Here is a 25485-nt window from a genome sequence, read left to right as displayed (position 1 = left end):
TCCTTGCAGTGGTGGAGACCCAGCTTCTTGGCCAGTTGCTACACAGTAGCTCTCACAGAGTTGGGTGCAAAACATGTCTGCTATACATGGACTCATTAACTGACTGAGCATCCTGCTTAGAGATGACTTACATATATGCAAGTGCATATTCATAAAATTGAAGTAACCGTGATATCTGACTTGTAGAGATATTGGGAATGGAAATTTTGTGGTATTTTTTTTTTTTAAATCCCAGCTACTTGGATAATAGCTTATTTCATCAGCTCCTTAAGAGCTGTCTTGCAGTGAGCAGGCAAAATATAAATAATAATAGCTACTTCTTAGGGTTCTTGTGAGGATTATATGAGGACAACTTGGGTGGAGCTCTTAATGTAGTGCTGCTACATAGTAAAAGTTCAATTAATATCAGCTATTGTCGAATGATCATTGAAAGCTAATATGGCATGGAAAAAATATGGCATGTGTCCATGTAAAATCACCCTGCTTTCTACATTAGTCCTCACTCCACATTCCTGAGGGGAAAAACACAACATCTCCCTTCCTGTTTCCAAAGAAACAGAGGATATGGGAGGTGACGGATATGTCAACTAACATTACTGTGGTAATTATCTCACAATGTACACCTGTATATCAAATCATCATGTTGTACACTTTAATATTACACCATGTTATATGTTAACTATATCCCAATAAAGCTGGGGAAATTTTTAAGAAGAAACAGAGGAATGGGTCACCAGGATCCATCATTCTACTCATGCTAAATGACAGAAGCCTGCGGTTATGGATGCATGACTCTAAACCCACCTACTCGATTCGTCCTGTCATCATTGCTGCCAAACAAATGACCTCTAAAACGTAGTGTCTTAAAACAATAAGAAGTATTTATTACAGTTCAAGTTTCTGTTGGTCAAAAACTTGTGGGCAGTTCTCACTTAGAATCTCTCATTTAGTTGTAGTCAGATACTGGCTGGTCTTGAGGCATCTGAAGGCCTGATTGGGTCTGGAGAATCCATTTCCCAGGTGGCTCACTCATTAGACTAGCAAATAGGTGCTGGCTGTTGGTTGCAGGGCTCTGCACAGGATTGTTTGAGTGTCCTCACAGCATGGCACTGACTTCCTCTGGAGCAAGGGACATAAGAGACAAAGATGAAAGCTGCAACGATGTTCATGAACATGACCTAACCTTGGAAGTCACACATAATCACTTCCACACTGCTGCTCACACAGGGCTAACATACAAGGATAAGAATGCCAGGAAACAAGAAACATTAGGTGCCTTCTTGGAGGTAATGCATACATTAAAACCTCCTGCAGAATATATGTGTCCAAAAGAAATTATATTATAACAAGAGGCCCCGTGCACAAAATTCATGCACTGGAGGGGGGGGGTTGTCCCTCAGCCCGGCCTGCACCCTCTCGCAGTATGGGACCCCTTGGGGGATGTCCACCTGCTGGCTTAGGCTCACTCCCTGGGGGATAAGGCCTAAGCCAAAGGGCAGACATCCCTCTCGCAGTCAGGGACCCCTTGCTCCTTACTGCCCTCCTGCTCCCTGCTCCTTAGCACTGCCACGGAGGTGGGAGAGGCTCCCACCACTGCCGCTGCGCTCACTAGCCGTGAGCCCAGCTTCTGGGTGAGTGGCGTTCCCCCTGAGGGAGTGCACTGACCACCAGGGGACAGCTCCTGCATTGAGTGTCTGTCCCCTGGTGGTCAGTGCACATCATAACGACCGGTCATTCTGGTCGTTGTGACTTAACAGTCGCTTAGGCTTTTCTTATAGAGATGAGAGTGCTTTTGTATTAGAGAATGCAGACAAGAAGCATCTTTCATCACAGCTAACCTAAGCCTTGGTTTTTCATTTGTAGCCATAGGCAAATGCAACCTGACTATCATGTCCTACCTTTTTAGGAAGGGCCTGAAGCAAGGATGTAAATGGGCAGCTCTCAAGCAGAATTCACCCCTAAATCATATCTGGCTTGACCTACTCAGCGCATATAATGAAAATATAATCAAATGCCTGTAGAGTAGCAGTGGTTCTCCACTTTGCCACCACTCCTGACAATCTTAAATCCTACAAGTTTTATAGGGTTGGACAAAAGTAGGTTTACAGTTGCTCATCTGGAAAATAATACGGTAATTAGTAAATACTAATACAAGAATGAACTCTGTGTTTTGCTTACTCACAACTGTAAACCTACTTTTGCCTCAACCTACATATTATTTGTTTGACCCTGAAAAGCCCATGCAATCCCTACCTTAAAGGAATGGAAATTATAAGTGTGGAGAAAAGAAGGCCATGGGGGAATGAGGGACAGAGAGTTCCTGAAGCAAGCTCACTCAGCTGTCCTCCTTCCCTGTACAGGATATTATAAGAACAAATAAAAGTCTTGGCAGTATTATCAAAGATTTAACGTAGTCAAGAGAGCAGTGTTCTTGAGAAGGAAGTCTGTTAAATACTAAAGTAAGGAAATGGAAACTCCTTCTCAGGAGGTCTGCAGAAATAGGAAAGATTCTAATCTGTCTGGAAGAATTTAGGTGTGGTTTTTCTTGGGGGTAACTGGGTTGGTTTGTATAACTCACAAAGTTTCTTCTATGATTTTTTGACCCCCTTCTATGACTTTTTAGAAAGCTATTTCCTCTCCCTCCACCCTCCCCACACACAAAGGCCCCTTAGGTGCTGAGTACTCTTGACTCTATCACGAAGCTCAGCAAGTCCCTCTTCTGGGAAATGGGAGACCACCCAGGCGAGCAGTGATAGGCTGCTGCCTAAAATCTACATATTTGGCTGCCTGTAAACTGTCTGTTGTTTCATTCTTCCACTTATAGAATTATTTTCAAAGTCTAGTCATTAGTATTATCAATAAAAAGAGTTTCTTTTTTATTTTCTATCTTTTTTTCCAAAACGTGTCTACGTGCAAAAATATTCGGATTTTTAGTATATTCAATAATATGTGCATTGTAAGGTCAACTCTCTTAAGTAAAGAAAAATAGTCTGTAATATAGGCTTTATCCAAGCCTCATCATTTTCTATGTGTGTGTTCTTATGTGAGGAAATCCAATGCTTCCAACATATTCTTTGAATGTTATGTTTTCTTTTCTAAACAAACAATGTGATGATCAATTTCAACCTTATGCCCAGGCTTCTATACAAGTGTGTTTCCCATTAAAGTTCATCATAACTTTTTCAAATGTGTTTCTCAAACAAATCAAGTTTCTTTTATCCCTACATAACTAAATAATCTTGATTAAATTTGAGAAAAATGTCACATATCAGAGGTCAACAGAAACTGTAGCTGTCTGAGTGCCACTGTTGAAAACGTTACTGCACTAATGGAATGATATAATACACATCACCTTTTAGACTGCACATCTAGAAACTCCTTAGCTCCTTTTTCCCTGTGTGATGCTATAACTTTTAATGTGTGCACTCAGTGAGTCTTTTCTTTCAGCTTTATTGTGCTATAATTTACAAATAGATATTTTAAGTATACACTGCGATGATTTGATATAACTATACATTTTGAAAGGATTCTCCCCACCAAGTTAATTAACATATACATTACCTCACATGCTTACCTTTTTTTCCCTCATGGTGAGAATATTTAAGTTGTACTCTCAGCAAATTTCAATGATATAATACAGTGTTATCAACTAAAGTCATCATGTTATGCATTAGATTCTCAGATCTTATTTATCTTTTAGTTAAAAATTTGTACCCTTCTATCAACCTCTTCCTATTTCCTTAAGTGAACCACCCCCACCACCACCTCATGGTAACTATTTTTCTATTCTCTGTTTCCATGAGCCTAACTCCTTTTTATAGATTCCACATATAAGTGATACCATGCAGTATTTGTCTTTCTCTGTCTGGCTTATTTTACTTAGCATAATCCCTCGTGATCCATCCATGTTGTCACAAATAGCAAAATTTCCTTCTTTCTCATGGTTGAATAATATTTCATTGTCTCTGTGTGTGGTATGTATGTGTGGATATATATCCGATATAATAAAAGCATAGTATGTAAATTGTCTCCTCAACTGGGAGTTCTTCCAGGTGTTGGACCAGGGGGTGGGGCTGGCCGGGGGAAGGGAGGGAGTACCTGTCCAGCCACTGCCAGCCAATAGGGACACTACCAGTGCATGAATTTCGTGCACTGGGCCTCTAGTGTGTGTGTGTGTGTGTGTGTGTGTGTGTGTATATATATATATATATATATATATATATATATATATATACACATATATGTGTGTATATATATATATATATATATATATATATATATACACACTGGGCCTCTAGTGTGTGTGTATATATATATATATATATATATATATATATATATATCACATCCTTACCAGCATTTGTTATCGCTTGCTTTTTTTATGATAGCCATTCCAACAGCTATAAGGAGCTCATTGTGGTTTTGGTTTCCATTTCCCTGGTGATTAGTAATGTTGAGCATCTTTTCATGTTGTCCTGTATCTCTCTTCTTTGGAAAGGTGTCTGTTCAGTTCCTCTGCCCACGTTTTAATTGGATTATTTGGGGTATTTATTTTTTGCTCTTGAGTTATGTGAATTCCTCATATATTTTGGGTATTGACCCCATATTGTATACATGATTTGCAAATATTTCCTACTATGCGGTAGATTGCCTTTTTATTTTGTTCATGGTTTCCATTGCTGTGCAGAAGTTTTTCAGTATAACAGAGTCCTACTCATTTATTTAAGCGAGTCTTTAAAATCTAGGTTATTTTATTCATTGTAAAAAATTTTAAACTTAGCAAACTTCAGGCTCAGTGGTTGACCTATGAACCAGGAGATCACGGTTAGATTCCCTGTCAGGGCACATACCCAGGTTGCTGGCTCGGTCCCCAGTAGGGAGAGTGCAGGAGGCAGCCAATCAATGAGTCTCTATCATCATTGATGTCTCTCTCTCCCTCTACCTTCTCTGAAATCAATACAAATATTTTTTTTAATGGAGAAATAGATAAAATAAGATTAGCAAGATATTCTCTCTCTCTCTCTCTCTCTCTCTCTCTCTCTATATATATATATATATATATATATATATACACACATACATATATATTTGAATTTTTTATTAAAAGAAATCAAAGAAAGAAGAGAAAAGAATATGTTGTTGGAAGTGATGACAATAAAGGAAAGCACACAGAGAGGAAGAAACGAGTAAGCAACAGTTCATTAGCTTTAAAATATGTGACACTTAAAAAATTAAGTCAGTATATAGAAATATGTTTAAATTATGTTGAAGTCATATTGGGGTGCCATTTAATAGTACATTAAGGATTTAATAATCTATTTTGCAATCAATGTAAATCTTATAAGAAATTTTACACTGAACAATAGCATAAACAGCCTTGTTTTGAGAAAAAACAGTTATCTTTAAATAATTTTGCAGTTAACCAATATGAAGTCATTTGAACATAACTTTTAAAAAGAGCAAAATTTTAGTTGTTAACCTTAAAAATATACAACGCTCTTATAATAGTGAAAAGGGGTTTTTAAACTATTTCCCACCTCCAGAGATGCTGAGATATTCTTTACTCCCTCCCACCCCATCCCCAGCATTAACTTGAGAGTCTCCATTCCATAGGGGGGTGGGAGGGGAAAGAAAATATCAGACAGAGGGCAGAGAAGCAAGAGGTCCCAGGGCATCAAAGAGTAAGAAACAGAATAAACATGGGAGCCACTACCCAAAACCTTGCCATTTCCCCCCTACCAGATAATGGAAACACAGCATCAAGGGAATTGTGCCCAGACAGATTTCTGGCAGAGTCTGCCTTCAGCTGGAACAGATAGAACAAGGAGATGGTCTATTGGATCCAAAGCAAGAGGATCAAGGAGAGGAAACAATGAAACTCTCAGTTGGGGTTTACAAACTTTGATTCGGGGAGCGTTCAGCCACTCTGTTAGTCTCCTTAGGCAAGTAGAAGTTTTCCCTAAACAGAGAGCTCAACTGACTCATTTCTTGGGAACCCTAAACAAAGCTTCGCTGGGTAAGTTACTGTGAGGAGTCCTGGAGAGATTTGGCAGCAGCTGCTGGCTTCGCAGGGGGTCTGGTGGAGGCAACAGAGAAATGAGGTCACACAGTTTAGGGAAAGCCTCCTGACAGAGGTAAGAATTCAAGATCAGAGAACAGACACAAATGGTAAGAAAGGGTGGTATTGATGATAAATGAGCAGGGGCGAAGACCAGAACTGCCCAGTGCTGATCTGATGGTGGAAGTGGCCATGGTTGTGGCAGGCAGGTGATCTGAAGAAAACAAGGGGGAAATGAGCAAAAAGAGAATGTGGGAGTGAAAATCGGATGCTATTTTCTTTATCTGTAACTCAAGATACTGCTGATAGGCTGGGGAAATAGTTACATATAGAATTTTTTAATTTATGAAAACCACACTTACTAGTTGTATGTACCATAGCAACAGTGTGCATGTATAGTCACAGCTTTCTATTCAGACAACTCCGTTTTTTATGTGAATGGGGGGAAAAATCTCATAACTCGTTTAAAAAATTTTTGTACATAGCTATTTGCATATCAGCTTCTTTATATAGACTGCTATACATGTTGCATCTGAGCAAGGTTTTAACTCTTGATGGAACAGACTGTTGCTAGGTAAGTGTCAGGCTCAGTGGCTAAAAGAAGGCATGGGTAGCAGGACCCAGGTTGGTAAAGAAGGCGTCCATGGGTGGGCCCAGCACATTGCCAGAGCATTCCAAGGGGGTTGGGGTGGGAGGACACCTGGGTGCAGTGTCAGATTTGTGGAAGGTGGAAGAAGAGCAGCCCAGGGGGTGGTGAAGGAGCTTTAGCAGGGGCAGGACGGCACCCACATGGGAGTAAGGCAGACAGACGGGTGTGGACTGGCAGCCTCCTAGCTGAGTGAGAAAGCATCCACCCGACAGGGCAACCTGGTGTAGCCCTTCAGAGTGGATCTTGATTATCTACCAACCTCAGGAATTCCACTCCCTCGCCAGTACATGGGCATGTGACTTTGTTGGGGCCTAGCATACATGAAGAGAAGCATTCAGGGAAAAGTCTCAAGAATGGCTTCCCCTCTAGTAGGAAGGTGACCGTGGAAAACAGGCCCCCTTCTTCCTCTCAACAGTGACATGTCAGAGCATGAACCTGGAACTGCCACCGCGGCCTTGTGATGAGGGAAGGCAGCCTGAAAAGAAAGCCAACTTAGAGGAGTGTGGGATTCAAACCAGCGGAGATCTGGAGCTCTAGCCCTGACCACATGGAGCCTAGAACTGCTTTCTCTTTGGATGTATTAATGGAGGCAAGACATTTCTTTAACTATTCAAATAAGTAGATCTTAGTGTCCTGATATTATAATGAAAGACACCCTAATTGATCAAAGTAATTTTACTCCAAAGTTAGCACCTATCATTGCCAATGAGTCAGTCTGCTGGTGGTTCTGTGCCTGATGAATCAGAGGGACTTATGTTCTGAGTTATTGGAAGCAACAACTGGAACCATTTACAGATAAACAATATATGATGCAGGGCTTAGAAGCTGCCCTGGGAAGAAACAGACTTTGTGATTTCCCAGTGGGTCTCTCTCATGCAAAACTTCAGTCAAGAGCCTCAGGGTCATTCCACCAGTTAAATGAAGTTTCTTAAATGTTCTTAATTAATATAAAATATGAACTTGTTATGTTACCATAGCTATACAGTTTAGGTGTGATCCATATCTAAGTAACAAAATGAAGTTAATAAAAAATAGTTTATTCAAAGCAGAATAGTATATGGGGCGGGGGGAATGAGGTGAGAGGAAAAATAGCTATTAGGTAAGAAGAAGTTAGGCTATGGAAGCCATCATTTCTTAGTAAAGAAACTGTCAAGTGTACCAGTCTAAGACTGTTCTTGGTAAATTTTCTTGTCAAGGAATTTCCGACAGGCAATTCCTGAACTTTTAGAGAAACCGGAACCAAAAAAATACCAAGAGATCATCTCAAAGAACAGAATCATTTTGATAGTAGAAATCATTTTCAGCTTGGGCCACACCAAGATAAACAACTACGGGACTGCACATGTAATACCTTGAGTCATTAATTTGTAAAGGACAATGATCGGAAATAGGGATTTTCTTCACCAAAAGACATCCTAGTTACTAAAGCTATGATACAAAATATATTAAAAGTCAACAAAAGAAAATTGAAAAGGAATGTATGTAATTTCACCAAAGACAGGATGCATGACATTTTTCATCACCTAATATTACAATAGGTGAATGGATTAACTAACTATACAAACCGACTTAGAAAATATTGAAAAGATTATTTAAAGTAATGTCATATAAAGGGCTTAGTTGACTTCCTTTTGTCAAATGATACTCTCACTTTAGTGAAAGTATTTTAAAAGTTTATGAGCAAAAGTAGGAATGCAGTAAAAATAGCTTTAGACCACCTACATTTATCACACATTAAATTACACAAAACATTCCTTTAAGTAAATGCTCTTTTTTTTTATTATTGATTTCAGAGAGGAAGGGAGAGGGATAGAGAGATAGAAACATCAATGATGAGAGAAAATCATCAATTGGCTGCCTCTTGCACGCCCCCCACTGGGGATCAAGCCTGCAACCGGGGCATGTGCCCTTGACTGGAATTGAACCTTGTACCCTTCAGCCTGCAGGCCGATGCTCTATCCACTGAGCCAAACTGGCTAGGGCAGTAAATGTGCTTTTTAAACATTTCATTCCAGTTACAGATAGAAAATGCAAACGGGGTTACGATGTTTAAATTAATTTTTAAGTTAATTTTTTAAGTTCTTGGCAGCTGTCCAATCATTTTAATGCAAATTTTTAGAGAGAAAAGAAAATAGAAACCAATTCTACCAGAAATAATTTCAAATTTTTCCTATTAGTTCTTAGTTTGGGAGTTGGGGATCAGGCAGGGAAATCAATAGACACAAACCCTAGATAAGTGTTACAGTAAAAACTAGGGCCATTGTGGGCAAAATGTAGACCAAAGAAATTATATGTGTATTCGAAAATGCCATGATATTATGAGGTACACCCTTAAGGAAATATTCCCATATTCACTGACTTGGTCAGACTTGATTTAAAGTAGAGGAACCTAATGTAAACCAGCTTATAACAAAAGGTAGTACATTGACTTGCATAGTCAAACTGCAGTGAAGGCAAGGGGAGCGGGGAGCTAGAACCAAGACTCAAACACCATTAGAATTGGTCTCTTGCTTTGTGTGTTAGTTTTATCTTCTATTGTTAGATCCGCTTTCTATATAGATAGAAACACGGCTGATGGCAGCTTCCAAGATCACACACTAACAGCTTATTGATAAGATAATGAAAAGGTTCTAGGGAAATATTCCGATTGGCCTGGCTTGTGTGATTGACCAATAGTTGTGGCTAGGGTTGTGAGGTCTACTTAGGTTTAGATACCCACCTTTAGACCAAAAACTATGGCCAGGAAGGTGGGTCATGCACACCCTATTCTAAATCACTGCCTCTTTAACCAAAGCTCTCATTATATGGATAAGGTAGAAAAGAATACTGAAATAATAATACCTGTAGGATAAATAATAATTAGCATTAACTAGAGAAGGGATAAAAACAATCTGTAGAAAATCATCAGGTTATAAAGACAACCTATAAAATGGGAGAAAATATTTGCAAACCATGTATCTGACAACCAGCTGGTATTCAGATATAGAAAAGTCTTAAAACTCAACTACCAAAAATTAAACAAAATAATTTTTAAATGGGCAAAGGTCTGAAATAGGTATTTCTCCAAAGAACATATACAAATAGCCAACAAACACATGAAAAAGATACACAATCATTAGTCATTAAGTAAATGAAAACTGAAATCATAATGTGTGGGCAAGGAGTAGAGAATTTCAAACCCTCATACATTACTAGCGCAAGTAAAATGGTGTGGCCACTGTAGTAAACAGTTTGGTGGCTCTTCAACAAGTTAAACAAAGAATAACCATATGACAGTAATTCAACTCTTAGGCACATACCTAAAAGTATTGAAAGCATGTGTTCAAACCAGGATTTGTAAATAAATGAATGTAGCGGCACTATTCTCAATAGCCAAAAGGTAGAAAGAACCAAAGTGTTCATCAATGGGTGATTGGATAAACAAAATGTTCATACAATGGTTGCACAACATCGACAGTGCACTAAATGCCACTGAATTGTGCAACTAAAAATGGTTCATTTCTATGTTTTGTGAATTTCACCTCAATAAAAAAAAAATTTTAAGATCATCAGCATATAATCTTTAAGCCCCTCTCATTTTCTAGACAGAAAAACTGTAGGTCTTCAAAAAGAATTTTAGTGCTTTAAAATATAAATACTACTTGAGGTAATTTAGAATTATTAGCTTAAATTAGAATTTAAGGTAATATTCTAATTTCTTAATACTTGATTTTCTTCATAGGGGTGATTCTTAGGACGGTGATGTCTTCTTATCCCACTACAGATGTGCCTTTTGTATCTGGAATTTTTTTTTTTTTTCAAATTATAAGACAAAGCTTATTTAGAAAGTTACGGAGGTAGTCGAAATGAGCCAGCTGGGCTGTGTAGGCTCAGGAAACAAGTTACAGAAGCTAAAGAAGGGCCCTTGGAGCTTAGGAGAGGGAAAGGCCTTGGGGGTAAGAAGTGGGGAAGAGAAAAGCACTCTCCCCAAGAGGGAGAGCCTCAGGTTTTTTTCTTGTTCATGATATTGGACTATCACTAGACTTCTCTACCTGTCCTAGCCTCTCTCATCCTGAAAGGAATATGTAAGTCACATAATTGTATACTTACTAAAAAAAAAAAAAAAGGCTATTATTTTAAATTCAAATAAAAACAAGCAAATATCATTGGCTTCACTAAATAATACAGAGGTGATAGTTAGTGGTGGAAACTCTAATTAAACTAGTAGAAGGAAAAAGGGCAATCTGAGTGAAATCTGAAGGAAAGGCAGGCCTCAGTGGTGATGGGAGCCAGGAACTCCAAGTGCTCAGGCCTCCCTCTGTCTTCAGCTCCTAATTCTGTGACTCCGTGTCCTGGCTTCGTACCCTCAGCCCAGCTCCTTTACAAGGCTGGGAACATGCCTGGCAGCACTCAGGATATATCACAGTTTGTTCTAATTACCCCCTCTTCACCTCTTTGGTTAGGGAGGAATTCCCACCATAGGCTTGTGGGGATGACCAAATGCACGGCACCTGACGCTGGGGAGATGAGATTGGTAGCAGTGTATCCGTCACCTGTAGTCACAGCCCAGGCAAGGAGGACGCTGGGTACCTACCATGCAGGACCACACAGGAGTTGCACTCTCAAGCAAAGTGAACAACCAGCGGCTTTGGAGGGAACAGTCAGCAGCTGTGGGAGGCAGGCTTTGTGGTAATCAGAGGGTGGGGTGCCGTAGTTCCCACACAAGGATGTGATTGGGTTGCTTAAATAATTCTGCTGGCTGGCAAGGAACTTAAACCTGCTACTCAGGGATAAGCATCAATTACATTTGGTCTGTTTGATAAGAGGGATGCTTGTCTAGGGGACTCTGTGGGAGCAGTAGGAAGGGAGCTTGCAGTTAGATTGTGTGAGGCCCTCCCACTTTCAGATAATAAGGCAGCACATAACCAGAATTTAAGGCCTCAAACCACACAGCTTCACCACAAGGAATAGACTCTTCCTTTCCCCTTAGTTCAGCTTTGAAACATCCAGGAGAGCTTATTCCCCTTACTCTGGCATGGATCATATGCCTACCCTTAATGCCAGGAGTTTAGAGAGTGATTATCAGTGATTATTAGTGTCACTGAGCCACAGGATTGGGAATAAAGCAACGTCCCCAAAGAATCACATCTGTTTTCACAAGATGGCTGTGATCAAAAGGCATCATAATTTCTACTCAATGTGTTCCTTTCCTTTGCTTTTCTCCTCCTTTCTCTCTCACCTGTTTCTCTACATTTCTCTATTTTCTTCTCTATAACCTCTGTCTCCTCTCCTCTTCTCTCCACCCTTCTCTTTTTGTTCCCCTGTCTCTTTCTCCTTCTACTTTTCTTCTATTCTCCCTCACTCTCCCTTATCCCCCACCCGTTTTTAAACAGTCCATGCCTGCAAACGCCACCCACAGCCATCACTTACTCAAGTGGTAGGATCTAGTGGTCTTCAACTTGATTTCTGCTTCTTACCTGCATTATTACCCAGATCAAGGGTAAAGGGTAAAGAATTGGGCAGAGCCCAAATTAGCCATTGGCCTATCTTTTCTCCCCAAGTTTATGGAAAATTTCCAAGCTTATTAGAAAGTGTACTCTAACTGTGAAAACAAAATTTCTTTCTTTGTTATAATCTAAAGTAGATTTATAAAACAAAAATTGTTTTTTAAAACTTTAGAAGTATTAAACTTGCAATGCAAAAACCTCTCAATGCCTTTGTACTTTTCCTGAGAACAATTTCTTCTGAATTACTTTTTCAACATGTAGCACCTCTAATTGAAATGATTACTGAACCTTTCTCTCCTATTCGCTTTGTGTGAAAAGGTGGTAATGAAAACATCAATAATAAAAACCTACTAGCTGAATAAAGGCCGTAAAGAGCACACAGTTAACATGGTCAATAAGATAGCTTGGAATTATGTGCTGAGGTAATGGAAACAGTTCAAGTTCTAAGAAAATAATAGTAACATCCTCAATGAACCATTTGAATGACAGCCAATATCAAGCAGAACTAAATAAAATTAAAGTATGCTTAAAGCAATGGGCACCTGTACTATTTGCTTCCTAGTTCTCTTTCCTTGCAGGATGTCTTGTTCATATCCCCCAGGCCCTGGCCTAGTGTGTGGTTTATAGTAGGGACTCAGTGAATTTCAGTGCCTGCCTGCCTGAATGAATGAATAAATGAAGAAGTCATCTAAAGTAGCTTCATCATGCATTGAGAAGAGCACTTTAATGGCCTGATGGCCCAAGGCGGCCACACATTGAACCCAGGCTTCCTGGAGCGTGTTTGGGAGTCTCTCCCTCCCTGCCACTGTACTATGCAGATAAGAGCCAAAAGGACTCTGTCCCCAAGAATCCTGGATGCCACCTCCAACAGTGATTGTCTGCAAAACTAATCGAGGCTCAAAAGAAAAATTACTTCCAAACTTAGTCATCATCTAAAATTTACCTAAAAAATCATAAGAATGGAAGAAGAAAATCTCAGCAGTTTCAGATCCTTGGGTTAGAGTCTCAGAGGAACCCATATAATGATAGAGGTGAAGCCGGACCACAAGATAACACCTCAAATTTCACAAAATAATAGTGCTTCATACTGTCCCATTTTAAAAAATACATAGCACATTTGAAAAGATTTCATAAGCAGATGAGAAAAATATAAATTGACTTGGTAATAGTATTCATTCTGGCAAATGATTTTTTTTAATAAATTCTCAGCTTAGATTAAGTTGTAGCTTATAAAAATCTCTTTTAAATTATCCTCTAACTAAAATATTATCTATTATGATAAAAGAGTTTAATTTATTTTTACATATAAACATATAAAAATGTTACATATAAACTTATGGTTGCATGTAGATAACATTCCAAGAATAAATTTGTCTTTTCATATTTAAATATTAATCTGAAAATTTCCAGGATGGGAATTTTGTCAAATTTTTACTATGTATGGTGAAAAGGACAGGAATTCTTTTGAGAAGGATGGGACTTGACTACAGAGGACCACCTTTTTGGTTTTCTATATATTTTTAATTTAAATATATATGTGTGTGTGTATACACACACACACACACACACACACACCTCATGTCTATTATATAATACATAATAATATACATATATGTATAATTAGATATCTATTGCTGCATGGCAAATTACCTCAAAATTTAGCAGCTTAAGACAACAAACTCTATTTTGTCCATTTCTGGAATCCAGGTTCGGCTCAGCTGAGTGCCTCTGGCTCAGAGTCTGCCAGAGGCTGCAATCCAGGCCAGGCCTATTGTCTTCTCAAGGCTCCACTTGGGAGGATCTGCTTCCAAACTGACTCACCTGGCTACTGTCAAGCTCCAGGTCCTCTCTGGCTGTGGGCCAGACACATCAACACCTTGGATATGGGCCTCCCTCAACATGGTAACTGGTTTAGCTCAGAGTGGACCAGAGAACAAGAGAAAAGGTGTCTAAGACAGAAGCCACAGTGTTTTCTGTAACCTACTCTCAGAAGTGATATCCCATCCTTCTGCCATATTGTATTCATTAGAAATGAGTTCATAAATCCAGCCCACATGCAAGGAGAGGGGATTAGTTACACAAGTATGAGAAAACCAGGAGGGAGGGATTACTGGGTCCTTGTAGAATTAGCCTAATGTGTGTGTACATGTGTGTATATACATGTGAATATACACATACATGCACACACCTAAATAAACCCACACATTTATAGAGAGAAATAATTTATGCTTCAAATACCTGGTTGTTATATCCGATGTGTGATAAATGAAGCATTCCTGCTAGCATAACAAGACTTTTTATAGAATCTTGCAAAGCTGTCTTCCTTTGCTCTCCTCTCCCTGGCTAATGCCTGTTGCCCTTCACACTGTTAAAATAAACTTCATTTCTCTATCGCCAAAGTACCCTTTCATGGATCTCTCAGGTTCAGGCCCAAGACGCGATCACCCAATGCTCTAAGTCGTGCCTTTTTTTGAGTTATTGGCACGGTGGTGCATTCGGAGGTAATAGGGGAAGCGTTAGTCTCTCCACAACCCCATGGTACCCTTCATTATCAGGGTTCTAAGGAATACTGTCCACATGTAGTATTTCTTAAACTCTCTCAGGAAAGCAGCCATTTCCACTTCCTCCTTGCATACCTTGTTTTCTCTCAAAATTCACACACCATCCTCCAAACTCCTACCTGTATTGGAACAGGAAGTGCTTCATGTTTGGAAACATTCTTTTACTGTCTGGAATAGCTAGAAATCTCAAGACAGAACCCCAGCTTAACCAAATAATATAATTTTGAATTCCAAATCTGTGTGTCCTTTACTGTGATTTTACATTTTCTCTCAAGTACAATGAGCCCCCATGTCTAAGCTCTGTCTATCACCCCAAACAGCCACTCTTTGACTATCCCTTGGGCTGAGGGGAGCACATGCCCAGCCGTGCTCCCCTAGTTATAGAGTGTGAAAAAGATGAGGAGGGCAAGAACTCCAGGTGGGTCCATCCGCTTGTTCAAGGGATGGTGGTAGTGATGGGGGTTGAGTCCAAAGGACGACCTTAACAGGACTCTCTAAATCATGGAGCCCAAGAAAGAAGGTCCATTACCTGAAATTAGAGATGGTACTGGGTGGGAAAGTCATATAAGTCATAAAAATTATTTTTATTGTAAGATTTCATTGCATGATGTCATTGAAATTACTAACCTTTCTCGCACTTTGCTTAGTTTAGGCTTGGTGAGTTATTGATAGAAGTTTATCCTAAGCTGTCAGTAAGCCTGCCTCACCTTATCTTTATGATAAAGGAGAGAGACATTATCTTTATTATGCTGCACAATCAAAAACAAAGCACAAAAAGTATCCGCCCTTACAAGATACCGTCTCTACCTTCCAAGAATGTTCACTACACAAATATCCTAAAATATAGTCCTGAAAAAGGCAGTCACTGCCTCTGCTCCTAAAATGTGCAGTAACATGAAAGACTCGTAGAGAATTCCATGAATTCCCAACATTCCATTGTCATTTTCATTTTGTGTAAACAGACAAGAAACAATAGCTGTAATTAAAATATTTTGTTTAAACTTAAAACAATGAAAATTTTGGTGCTGTGGTCATCAAATGACATAAAAAGATATACCTTTCTTTGCATGTAAGAAGATTTTATGGTGGCTGAGATATTGCTCATTCTATGCTCCTTCTTACATGGTAGACAATGGCTGATAATTATTACTTTATCTAATAAATATTTTTTAATCACTTAGAAAAATAACATCCAGACTGATGACTGGAATTGTTAACAAAATTAGAAAGAGAGTTTTAAAAAATATATGTAGTTTTAATGATAGCTATCATATGCACATTTTTTTCCTCATACATTTTTCACTGGGAAATTATTTTTAAAAACAATTGCATGTCAACATCTCAGCAAGAATCTTCTATTCTGTGAACAATACATACCACCTTTCTAGGAAACTATAATTAAATAATAGATTTTTTTTTTTTAGCTAAACTTCCAACTTCTCAATTTTACTACTGAAGAAACTGAGGACCAGAGACAATAAGTGACTCAAAGGTGGCCAACAACTAGTTAATGTCATAGCTGAGACTAAACCCCACATGCCCTGACTTGGAGCACAAGCTCTTTCTTCTTTTCCAAATCCACATCCATGATACGCTAGAGCTTTCAAACTGGGGTATGCATACCCCTGCAGGCAGTGGCGGCGTGCCAGAGCGGCAAAGCCACAGGATAAACACAGGGTGTCTTGCTTCAGTGTAAATATTGCTCAAAGTTTGGAGGGGAGTTAGGGGAGGGGGCCACTTTATTTTTATATTAAAACAAGATTGATTGTAAAGGAGAATGTACCTTTTACATGAATTTTTAAAATTTCAGGCTGGATTCCTCAGGCCGTAATCCCACCGCATGGAGGTAAACGTTCTCTCTGCTCACTCTACCTAGGAAGCTTCTTTTGTAAAAATTGTGTACCATCACTGTGAGGATGTCTAGGAAGGATCTTTCATCCAAAAAGTACCTTCCCTAACTCCATTTTTCACATCCCATAATTAAATTTGCATTATTTTAGTCCTCATGATCAGTTAAATTGTAATTTTGGGGGGAGATGGGACACATTAAGACCTTATAAGAAATGAGTTATTTTCTTAAAAACAGAGCTGGATTTGTTTATTTATTTGTTTTTTTTTTTCTCTTCTTAATCAGTGTAAATTTTAAAGATTTAAACAAAAAGTCAAGGCTAAAAATTTTAATATGATTTTAGTAGAAATCAGCTGGTTAGTAGTTTACTTCTGTAAAGGCTCTCTAAAAGTATTTTTGCATATGATTCTAAAACTCACATTTGTGTATGAATGAAATTGATCAAGTACTATACATTTCCATGTTTCCATGTAGCATATTTATGAATGATATCTGAAATGTTGTAACATATATTAACAGCAAAAATGGGAGATAAAAGACCAGTAAACTATCTTATACATTTTTCTTAGTGGACCATTCCTCGCATTCGATTTTTATTTATGAGATAAAAACCAATTAAATAGTAGTTCTCAGATTATTACTCTCTCCACAGTGACATGTTGGACTTTTACCCTCCCAGCCCCACCATGCCGAAATATTTTTGGAAGTACTAAAATAGTGTGTGTTTGATTTCTCCAGTGACATATTTTTGATGCTCTATTCTAACATCAGAATTTTTATATGCAGGTAGCCTGATTTATTTTAAAAAGCTGTATTTAATTCTTAGGTTTCAAGTTCAAATTGGGAACCAAGAAACCAACTGGTTCCATTGAATCAACATTTATGGAATGCAGTGTGTTAGTCCCTGACAGAAGATAGCAATGGCACAGACAGAATCCTGCCTCCAAAGTTTCCCAAGCGAGAGGGGAACCAAGTTCATATAAATAAGATCATAAGATAGCTTGTGCTAGAGGTACCAATAGAACCGAACCCATTTCCTGCCAGAGGAAGGACTCCTCAGCTACTGAACCAACATGTGCTACTGTTGGTCAATCAAGTCAGCAAAGTGTTCTTTTTCTCCTGGGCACCTGGAGCCTAGGGGTGCCTGGATACTGCCACCCCTATCTCCATCCCAGGCCTGGGTGTAGGGTGAGGCACTGGCCTTACAAAAATGTAAGGTAGCCCACACAAAAATTAGGAAAATAAATCTTAATGCAATATTTTTGAAAAACATCCATGGTGAAAGAACTTAAAAACTTTAAGTAAAGACAGGATCAACAACTGTTTTTTTTTTTTTCCCCTTTTGTCTCAAGTTCCAACAGGATTCCACCACCCCTACCCTCCGCACGTGACTAGTGGTCACCAGGCCCATCTAACGTTAAGAACCTAAATTTTCTGATATTCTGCTCTCAAATCCATAAAACTGTTAGTATTGGGGGGCTGCCTTTGGGGTCCTCTGACCCACTCTGGCACAGCTGATCACTCGCTCTGCGGCACCCACAGAAGCACCCCGCGCAGGGGAAACTACCGCGTGGTGGGGGCTGCAAAGGACCCCACGTGCAAACGTCACAGAGGTCAGGATTTGGCTTCAAATCTTCCCTTGTTTGGATTGGCTTTTAGTCCGCGAGATGGTGGTAACTGTTGGTAACAGTGGGAACAATGAGCCGCGGGCCAGACTGGGTCAACCACAGGTGCCGCTGGCCGCCCGGGCGTCCTGATGACCTGGGACCCGAACCATCGGGCCCGCTCCTCCCCACTCTCCTCGAGCCTAGCAAGGGCTCCAGGACGTGCCCTGGAGATGAGCCACAGGGTAAGGGGCAGCCCTTTCCCCAGACCAAGAGCCCCTCGGGTCCTTGCCCGAAGGCCCCAGCCAGCCTGAGGCTGCCCCAGGGGTCTGTGGCGGAGGGGGTGGAGCATTGGGGACCCCACACTTCCACTAAGGATTGGAGGCTGCCCCTGATACACACTAACAGACTTATACTGGCCTCTCCCTACTTACACCTGCTGCATATATAATTATGGCAGTTTAGAAACTAGGTAACAGAGCCATAAATTTGGGCCTTGACTCACCAAAATTATATATATATATCTTCCCCCCTAAAATGTTGTCCCCTAAAGTGTAAACTGAGGAGGGAAGGTTCTCTGAGGAATCATACAACAAGAGTTGAAGGTGGTTAAGATAATGTCTTAAAGAATAAACTCGAGTGAGGAAAAATGTCAAAAATATGCAACATGGGAGCTAGCAAAGCGTTCTAGAGTTCTGGGACTTGTCTGCAAGGGCTGGGGACTCCGATGAGTACGAAGCCCAGAGTTCTGTAATGAGCTGAAGGCTAAGCCCTAGCTATCCTGTGGTGCATGAAGGTATAGGACTTTATCTATTATTGCAGTACATAAATCGTCAAAGGGAGGACAGTTCCTTCTATGGGCTGAAATACCCACAGATTAAAAAGCCCACAATTTTCAAACTTTTTTCTGTTTTCTCGATCCTAAGGTGTCAGGCAGTGGAGGAAGCTGCTGCCATCCTCCCTGTTCTAGAACTGCCCACACCCCAATTCTGTGTTGGTTTGTTGTTGTTTTTTCACTGGCCTATTAACCAGTTAATTTGAAATCTGACTTTCCCCCCTCATCAGGTTACTGAAATTGCTTCACAAATGCAATACCTTTTCTGGGTAATATCCTCCTACACCCTGTGCGACTACAGGTTCAAATTCTGCCTTCTTGAAATTCACTGTCTCAGCTCCTACTGCCTTTTTGTTTCTCCTACTAACTCTACAAGCGTCCCTCTTCTGTCCCCTTACCAAACCTACCTCCCTCCTCTTTCTAAAGGCAGATACTTGACAATAATCTTACCTGGGCCCCACTCTCTCCTCGGGGCTGACCTGACTCGCCAGGCTGTACCCACTCGTGAGATCTCTGGTGAGATCCCCTTGCCCACTTGCAGCTCTCTGCTGGACACCTTAGCCTGTTTGTTCCACCAGCGCCTCGGTCCCAGCATTTCCAGGCTGAATTTGTCCTCTCTAACAAATAGTCACCTTTATCATCGTCATGTTATCACATTACCATCATCACCTGCGACTCCCCTGGCCTTATTCTCCACCTCCAGCTACTTGCAGTTCTCCTCCGCTCCCTCTGTACACCCCACGCCAGAGCTGTTCACAGCGATTCCCACTTGCCACTGTCCTAGGGCAGGCTCATCGCTCTTGCTTTGATTTTCCAGAGGCGGCCTTGCTTCCTGTCTGCACTTCTCTGCACCCGAGGCCATCATACATGTCACTGCAAATCATCTTCCTGGGGCCTAGTTGGTTTTTTTTCCTTTTCACATCTTTTCTCAAGTTTAAAAATCCCGTCTGTTTCCCTATAACCCCAGAATTGAGTCCAGTGATTTTAAAATAACTTGATAATGGATATTGTTAAAAGCATTGATGTAGTTGTCTTGGTAAAAATCAGAATCTTGTTGGACTTACACTGATTTAACCATGCAATTAGTATAAATATTTCATATATATGTGCATATATATGTATGTATACGTATATCATAAAATGAAATTAATTTTAAATGATAAATTACATCAACTATGTGATTGTAAGTTAGAGTTCTTAGGCCTATAAAGTTTTGCTTGCACGCTAAGTATACTCTTTGAGCTTAAATTTCAAAGTTAGCACAAATAATATGACCCCAAATCATCTTTCTTAATTTATTTCTCACAGTTGTCTTCCATGTGCCTTTCATTGTAGCCAAAGGCTGCACAGCCCTGCACTCTTCAAATTCTCTTCCCCACATCTTCTCTTTTGTGTAATTACTTCCCTCTGACTAAAACATCCGCCCATCAATATTCTAGTTCTCATTTCTCCTCACCCCTTCAAGCCCACCCCAACTGAAATCTCAGCGCTCCCAGGCTAAATTCACCAGAGCATATTTTCTTTTTGTCAGAGCCCTTCACACTGACAACCTTCCTTTGCAGCATTTGATGGATAAACGGGCAGATAAGGTGTAGTTCATGCATGCAATGGAATATCATTCAGCCTTAAAAAGGAAGGAAGTCTGACACACACTACAACATAGATGATTCTTGAAGACATTGTGCTAAGTGAAATAAGCCAGTCACAAAAGGAGAAAAACTTGTGGTTCCACTGACATGGGGTACCCAGCGTAGTCAAATTCATAGGCATGGAAAGTAGAGGGTGGTTGCCAGGCGATGGGGAGGGTAGAAATGCGGAGTTAGTGTTTATTGGGTGCAGAGTTTCATTTGAGAAGATGAATGGAAATGGATGGTGGAGATGGTTGCACAGCAATGTGAATGTGCTGAACTGTAGGGTTAAAATAGTAAGTTCTATATTATGTATATTTTACCACAATAAAAAAAAAAAAAACCCTATCTCAGGGGAAGAATGCTTGTTGTGCTTCTTTAGATGAAAGGAATATCCTGCTAATGAAGTTGTGTGTTGATTGGGAATTGGAGCTGTTCCACCTCGGAGTCACTGAAACTTGAAACCTCTTGGCCCATCTTTGTGTTCTTTGGCACTTTGGCATTAATACAGGATTCCAGACTCATAGGAAATTTTTGGTTGGAAAGAAACATATCATGATCAAAATCTGTGTAAATAAATAATTGATTACGCCAGTGGTTTCTGAATTATGCTGATAGTTTCAATTTCCCTTTTCATCTCTTGATTTTCAAAACTTAATTTAAATCCTTAAATAATCATTCTATGGCTAAACTTTTCAAAATGTGTATTAATCTCTGATTACTAAATTAATATGTGCTTATTATAAAATATTCAAACATTATTAAAACATATATTGTTTAGAAAGTGAAAGTTCCCCATGATCTCAAGTGATCTATTGTTTACAATTTGGGAGTGTGTGTATTTTATGTGCATATAAATGTCATTAATAATGAAAATATTGTTACTCTTTCACATATCCTGTCAATGGCATTGTTACTTAAAAATTATGTTTCTGATATTATTATATGATCAGATATCCATCTCTTTATATTTTTAAGCTACTGTGCAGTATTCTATTGTGAAGCTCCATCTTAATTTAAACTATATTCCAATTAATGGGGCAGATTATCATAACTCTGATAATATATGCTGAGGTGAGCAATGATATTTAATTTTGTGTGTGTGTGTGTTTGTGTACCACTGTGTTTCTGAGTGCTACACGTGGAATGACGGGATGAAGTTAAAAGCACATTTATAATTTTAATAGGTAGCTGCTAAATTTTAATTCTACCTTGGCTGGCCTTTAACATCCCAAATACTTTGGCACAGTTGCAATTGACCATATATAACCTGAAGGTTTAGATATTTCAGTTAAAGTACCCAGATGAAGATGTGCAAGCCTGATGCATTCGGTTTTTCCAATCCCCAGATTCAGCTTGCTTGTTAGAGTAACAAAATACCTTGATGGAAATGCCTATACCTGAGCCAATGCATTCTCTAAGCCTCAAGATCCAGCTCGCATAACAGGGGAACTAAGAAAGTTTGGGCTGATAAATTAGCAGCTGTCCCCCATCCCTAGGATATCTACCTTCATCACTTCTCTGGATATGTGCTCATCCCATTAAATCTAACTCCTCTTAAAGTCCTCTACTAAATAACAAAACCATTGTCAAAACCTCATAAATCACTTACTGACATTACAACCTCACCACCCACAACAAATCCCAGCTGAAATTTGGTGATTGTTTTGACTCTGATAATTACAATGTTTGTCAGAGTCCAGAAGTGCAATGACTATACTTTCCACTCTTGTTGTGTCTTGTTCGGTTTATTCCTTCATGGAAAATTATAGACAGGCTTTAATTTTTCCATATCATCTTAGGCCATGTGGCCTATAAATGTTATTTTATAATTTAGCAAAGGACCACAAAAGAAAAAGCAAAGTACCTAACTAGTTGTTGTTGGATTTGTATTTTCAAAACAAAGTCTATGGGAATAAAAATTGCTTCTTCTTCACCAAAAATTCCCACGGTGCAAGATGTTAGTAATTCATGAAAATTAAAGACATGATTTCTTTGCAAAGAAAGGGCAATGACATTTATTCACTCGTTCATTCATTTGTGTGACACTTATTGAGCATTTACAGAGTGCCAAGCACCCGTATGATAATGTACATTATAGTCTACTCCCTTCACCTCCAACCTTGATATTGAGTGTCTTCTGTAAATATGGAAAATCTACCAAATATAAATTCTTTGTGTTTGAAGGAACATTTAAGAATATTTAAAGACTAAATCACTCTATCTCATAGAGAAATGAAAACTTGTTTTTGGAGTATATGTACACATACACATTTTTTCTCTTTGATTAAAAATTATTTAACACATCTGTGCCCAGGATTAAGGATAATGAAATTCAACCACAAAAATGATTAAATAATATATAATTGTAGCGTTGGAATTTATCAGTTTAGAGTGGTTGCCTCCATATTCACCTTTCCTTTGATCTTCTTATAGACCTTATTGTTATTGACTTCAAATGTCTCCGTATTTTTGCTCAGTGGAATGTGCCTTGACAGAGTAATTATATGTTATCAGGCAATTGAAGATCAACTAAAGATATGTGGCCACAAGAGGGATGTTGATGTCTTTGAGCTGTTCCTTTCTCAAAAGTAAGTGTACTTTAGGTAAAAAATAGAAAAGCATCGATTATAATGTTTCACAGATTCAAATGTTCTTTTCCAGTCCTCCCTCACCCCAACTCACCCCCATGCCAAAGACTGGTTGGGAAAGTACCACACTCTAATTACTTCACCACTTATTGGAGTCACAATATCTATTGGAGAGGCAGCACATTGGAATGGTTGAGAACAAAGATTATGGAGCCAAACTAAGTTTAAACCCCAGTTCTGCCTCTTCCATCTGGGTGATCTTTGTCAGGTTTAGCAAATAAAACTATGGAATATACAATTATATATGAACTAGAGGCCCGGTGCACAAATTCATGCTCGGGTGGGGTCCAGGGAGGGGGAGGTCCGAGATGCAATCAGCCCTCTGGGCAAATGGTGGGACACCCTTGCCGGCCCGGGATCCATCCCGCTGACATTCCCTGACATTTGTGCCGGTTGTCAGGAGCCACCTGGTGGCCGCCGTTATATTAGTTCTTCCTTGCAGAGCATCTAGGGAGGAGAAGCAGTGCCCAAGGCCGACTTCTAGGAGGCCAGCGGAGCTGTCTGTGTCAGGGTGGCAGCACTGCTCCGTCAATGCCTGGCACATTCTCTGGAGATTGGACCTGCAGGACGACTGAGGGAATGAGTGGCTACCACCTGGCTGATGGGCCGCAGGGACCGGTGGGTCAGCTGAGCAGTGCTCCTGCTATGGGAGCGCACTGACTCCTGTGTTGAGCGTCTGCCCCCTGGTGGTCAGTGTGCATCATAATGACCAGTAGACCGGTCGTTTGGTCGTTCGGTCACTTAGGCTTTTATATATATAGATTTCAGAGAAACAGATAAATATATATTTTTAGGATAAGTATGTCCCAAACTGCACTTGCTGTTACTCTGAAATTCACAAACTGGGTATCCTATATTTTACCTGATCACCTGCATACTTATAACAATACTACCTGCTTCACAGGGTTGTTGTGAGGATTAGGTGGATGAGTAGGTGGGGAGGGCCTTAGTAAGCATTCAATGAGCATTAGTACAGTTAATATTATTACTACTACTAGAGAACAACAACTCATTATACCCCTATACTATAAAAATAACCCCTACCTAACAATCCCTATACTAATTTATTGGTAAGTGGGAAAACCTCTCCTTTTTATAATAACCTTCTTTGATTCCACTCCAACTCCCCAAGGTGGCACATGGCAAAAGTCACTGTGCTCTGCAGAGCAGTCACCATGCCTGAGATAGAAGCCAGGAGGAGGGGGAAGGAGAAGTTCTGGATTGGATTGGACTCTGACAGTACAGTGTGTACTAGCCAAGTGACACCTATGCAGTCACAGTTTGCATTTTAATAACGATGTCCCTATTCTTCCCTTCAAGCTGTTTAATCTTTGTATGTATTTTTAAAAAATAAGCTTAATATATTTCTACTCACATGTAATTTGTAGAACTCAGTTACTCTTTAAAGAAAATGTTCTACTTTGCCCTGGCTGGGGGGCTCAGTTGGTTGGAGCATTGTTCAGTGCACCAAAAAGGTTGTGGGTTAAATTTCTGGTCAGGGCACAGAGAGGAGGCAATCAATCGATGTTTCTCTCTCCCCCCTCTCTCTCTTTCTTTCTCTCCCTTCTTCTCTCTCTAAAATCAATAAAAACATATCCTTGGGTGAGAATTGTTTTTAAATGTTCTACTTTATCAATGAAGTTAATTACTTTGTCTCTGGTAATAGAAGGAAATCCTTTATTAATAAACATGTTTCTTTTGTTATATATAAATAATTTTTAATTTATTAGTGCAGAGAAAACATATTTATCTTTGCTGTGGCCCTGAATCTCTTGGAAGCAAGGGAATAAATAACTGGCCAATTTAAGATTTTTAAATATATATATTTTATTATGGGACAGTTATGGTAGATAATTCTGACACACTTAGGGTCATGCTTTGAACCTTTCTATATAGATTAGCTACTTTCACAACAGCAATCAATATTTTATGTGATCAAATGATGGCACCTCGACCTTTCATGATTTTAACAACTGTACACTATTGACCTAACGGGTAAGTAGATAACAAAAAGAAAAGATTTAAAGCATTAGGAAAAAAATTAGAAATATTTATCTTCTGACAGTGGGTAATTAGTGGTCTTCTCAATTAAAGGACAACACATTTTTTATCCTAAGAATACTAGGTTGCCACTTAACCCATCTGGGTACAAAAATAAAATAAA

General features: G+C 39.4%; 1 protein-coding gene and 1 long non-coding RNA gene across 2 annotated transcripts in view; one reads left to right on the top strand and one right to left on the bottom strand.

Annotated features, from left to right (window-relative positions):
• Positions 1-859: 859 nt before the first annotated feature.
• Positions 860-19565, bottom strand: LOC129151473 (uncharacterized). Its single transcript, XR_008558162.1, has 2 exons — positions 19493-19565; positions 860-1119 (listed from the first exon to the last, which is right to left on the bottom strand). It is a non-coding gene; the product is annotated as an uncharacterized LOC129151473 (long non-coding RNA).
• LRRC72 (leucine rich repeat containing 72) overlaps positions 18297-25485 on the top strand; it is a 30138-nt gene continuing 22949 nt past the window's right edge. Inside the window, exons 1-2 of the mRNA XM_028156206.2 lie at positions 18297-18452; positions 23188-23261. Coding sequence (XP_028012007.1) covers positions 18360-18452; positions 23188-23261 — 167 coding nt within the window. The 5' untranslated portion in view covers positions 18297-18359. The remainder of the gene's footprint in view (positions 18453-23187; positions 23262-25485) is intronic.

Source organism: Eptesicus fuscus, chromosome 14 (assembly GCF_027574615.1).
Source record: "Eptesicus fuscus isolate TK198812 chromosome 14, DD_ASM_mEF_20220401, whole genome shotgun sequence".
In the NCBI taxonomy this organism is placed as follows: domain Eukaryota; kingdom Metazoa; phylum Chordata; class Mammalia; order Chiroptera; family Vespertilionidae; genus Eptesicus; species Eptesicus fuscus.
This window is presented reverse-complemented; position numbering and strand designations above follow the sequence as displayed.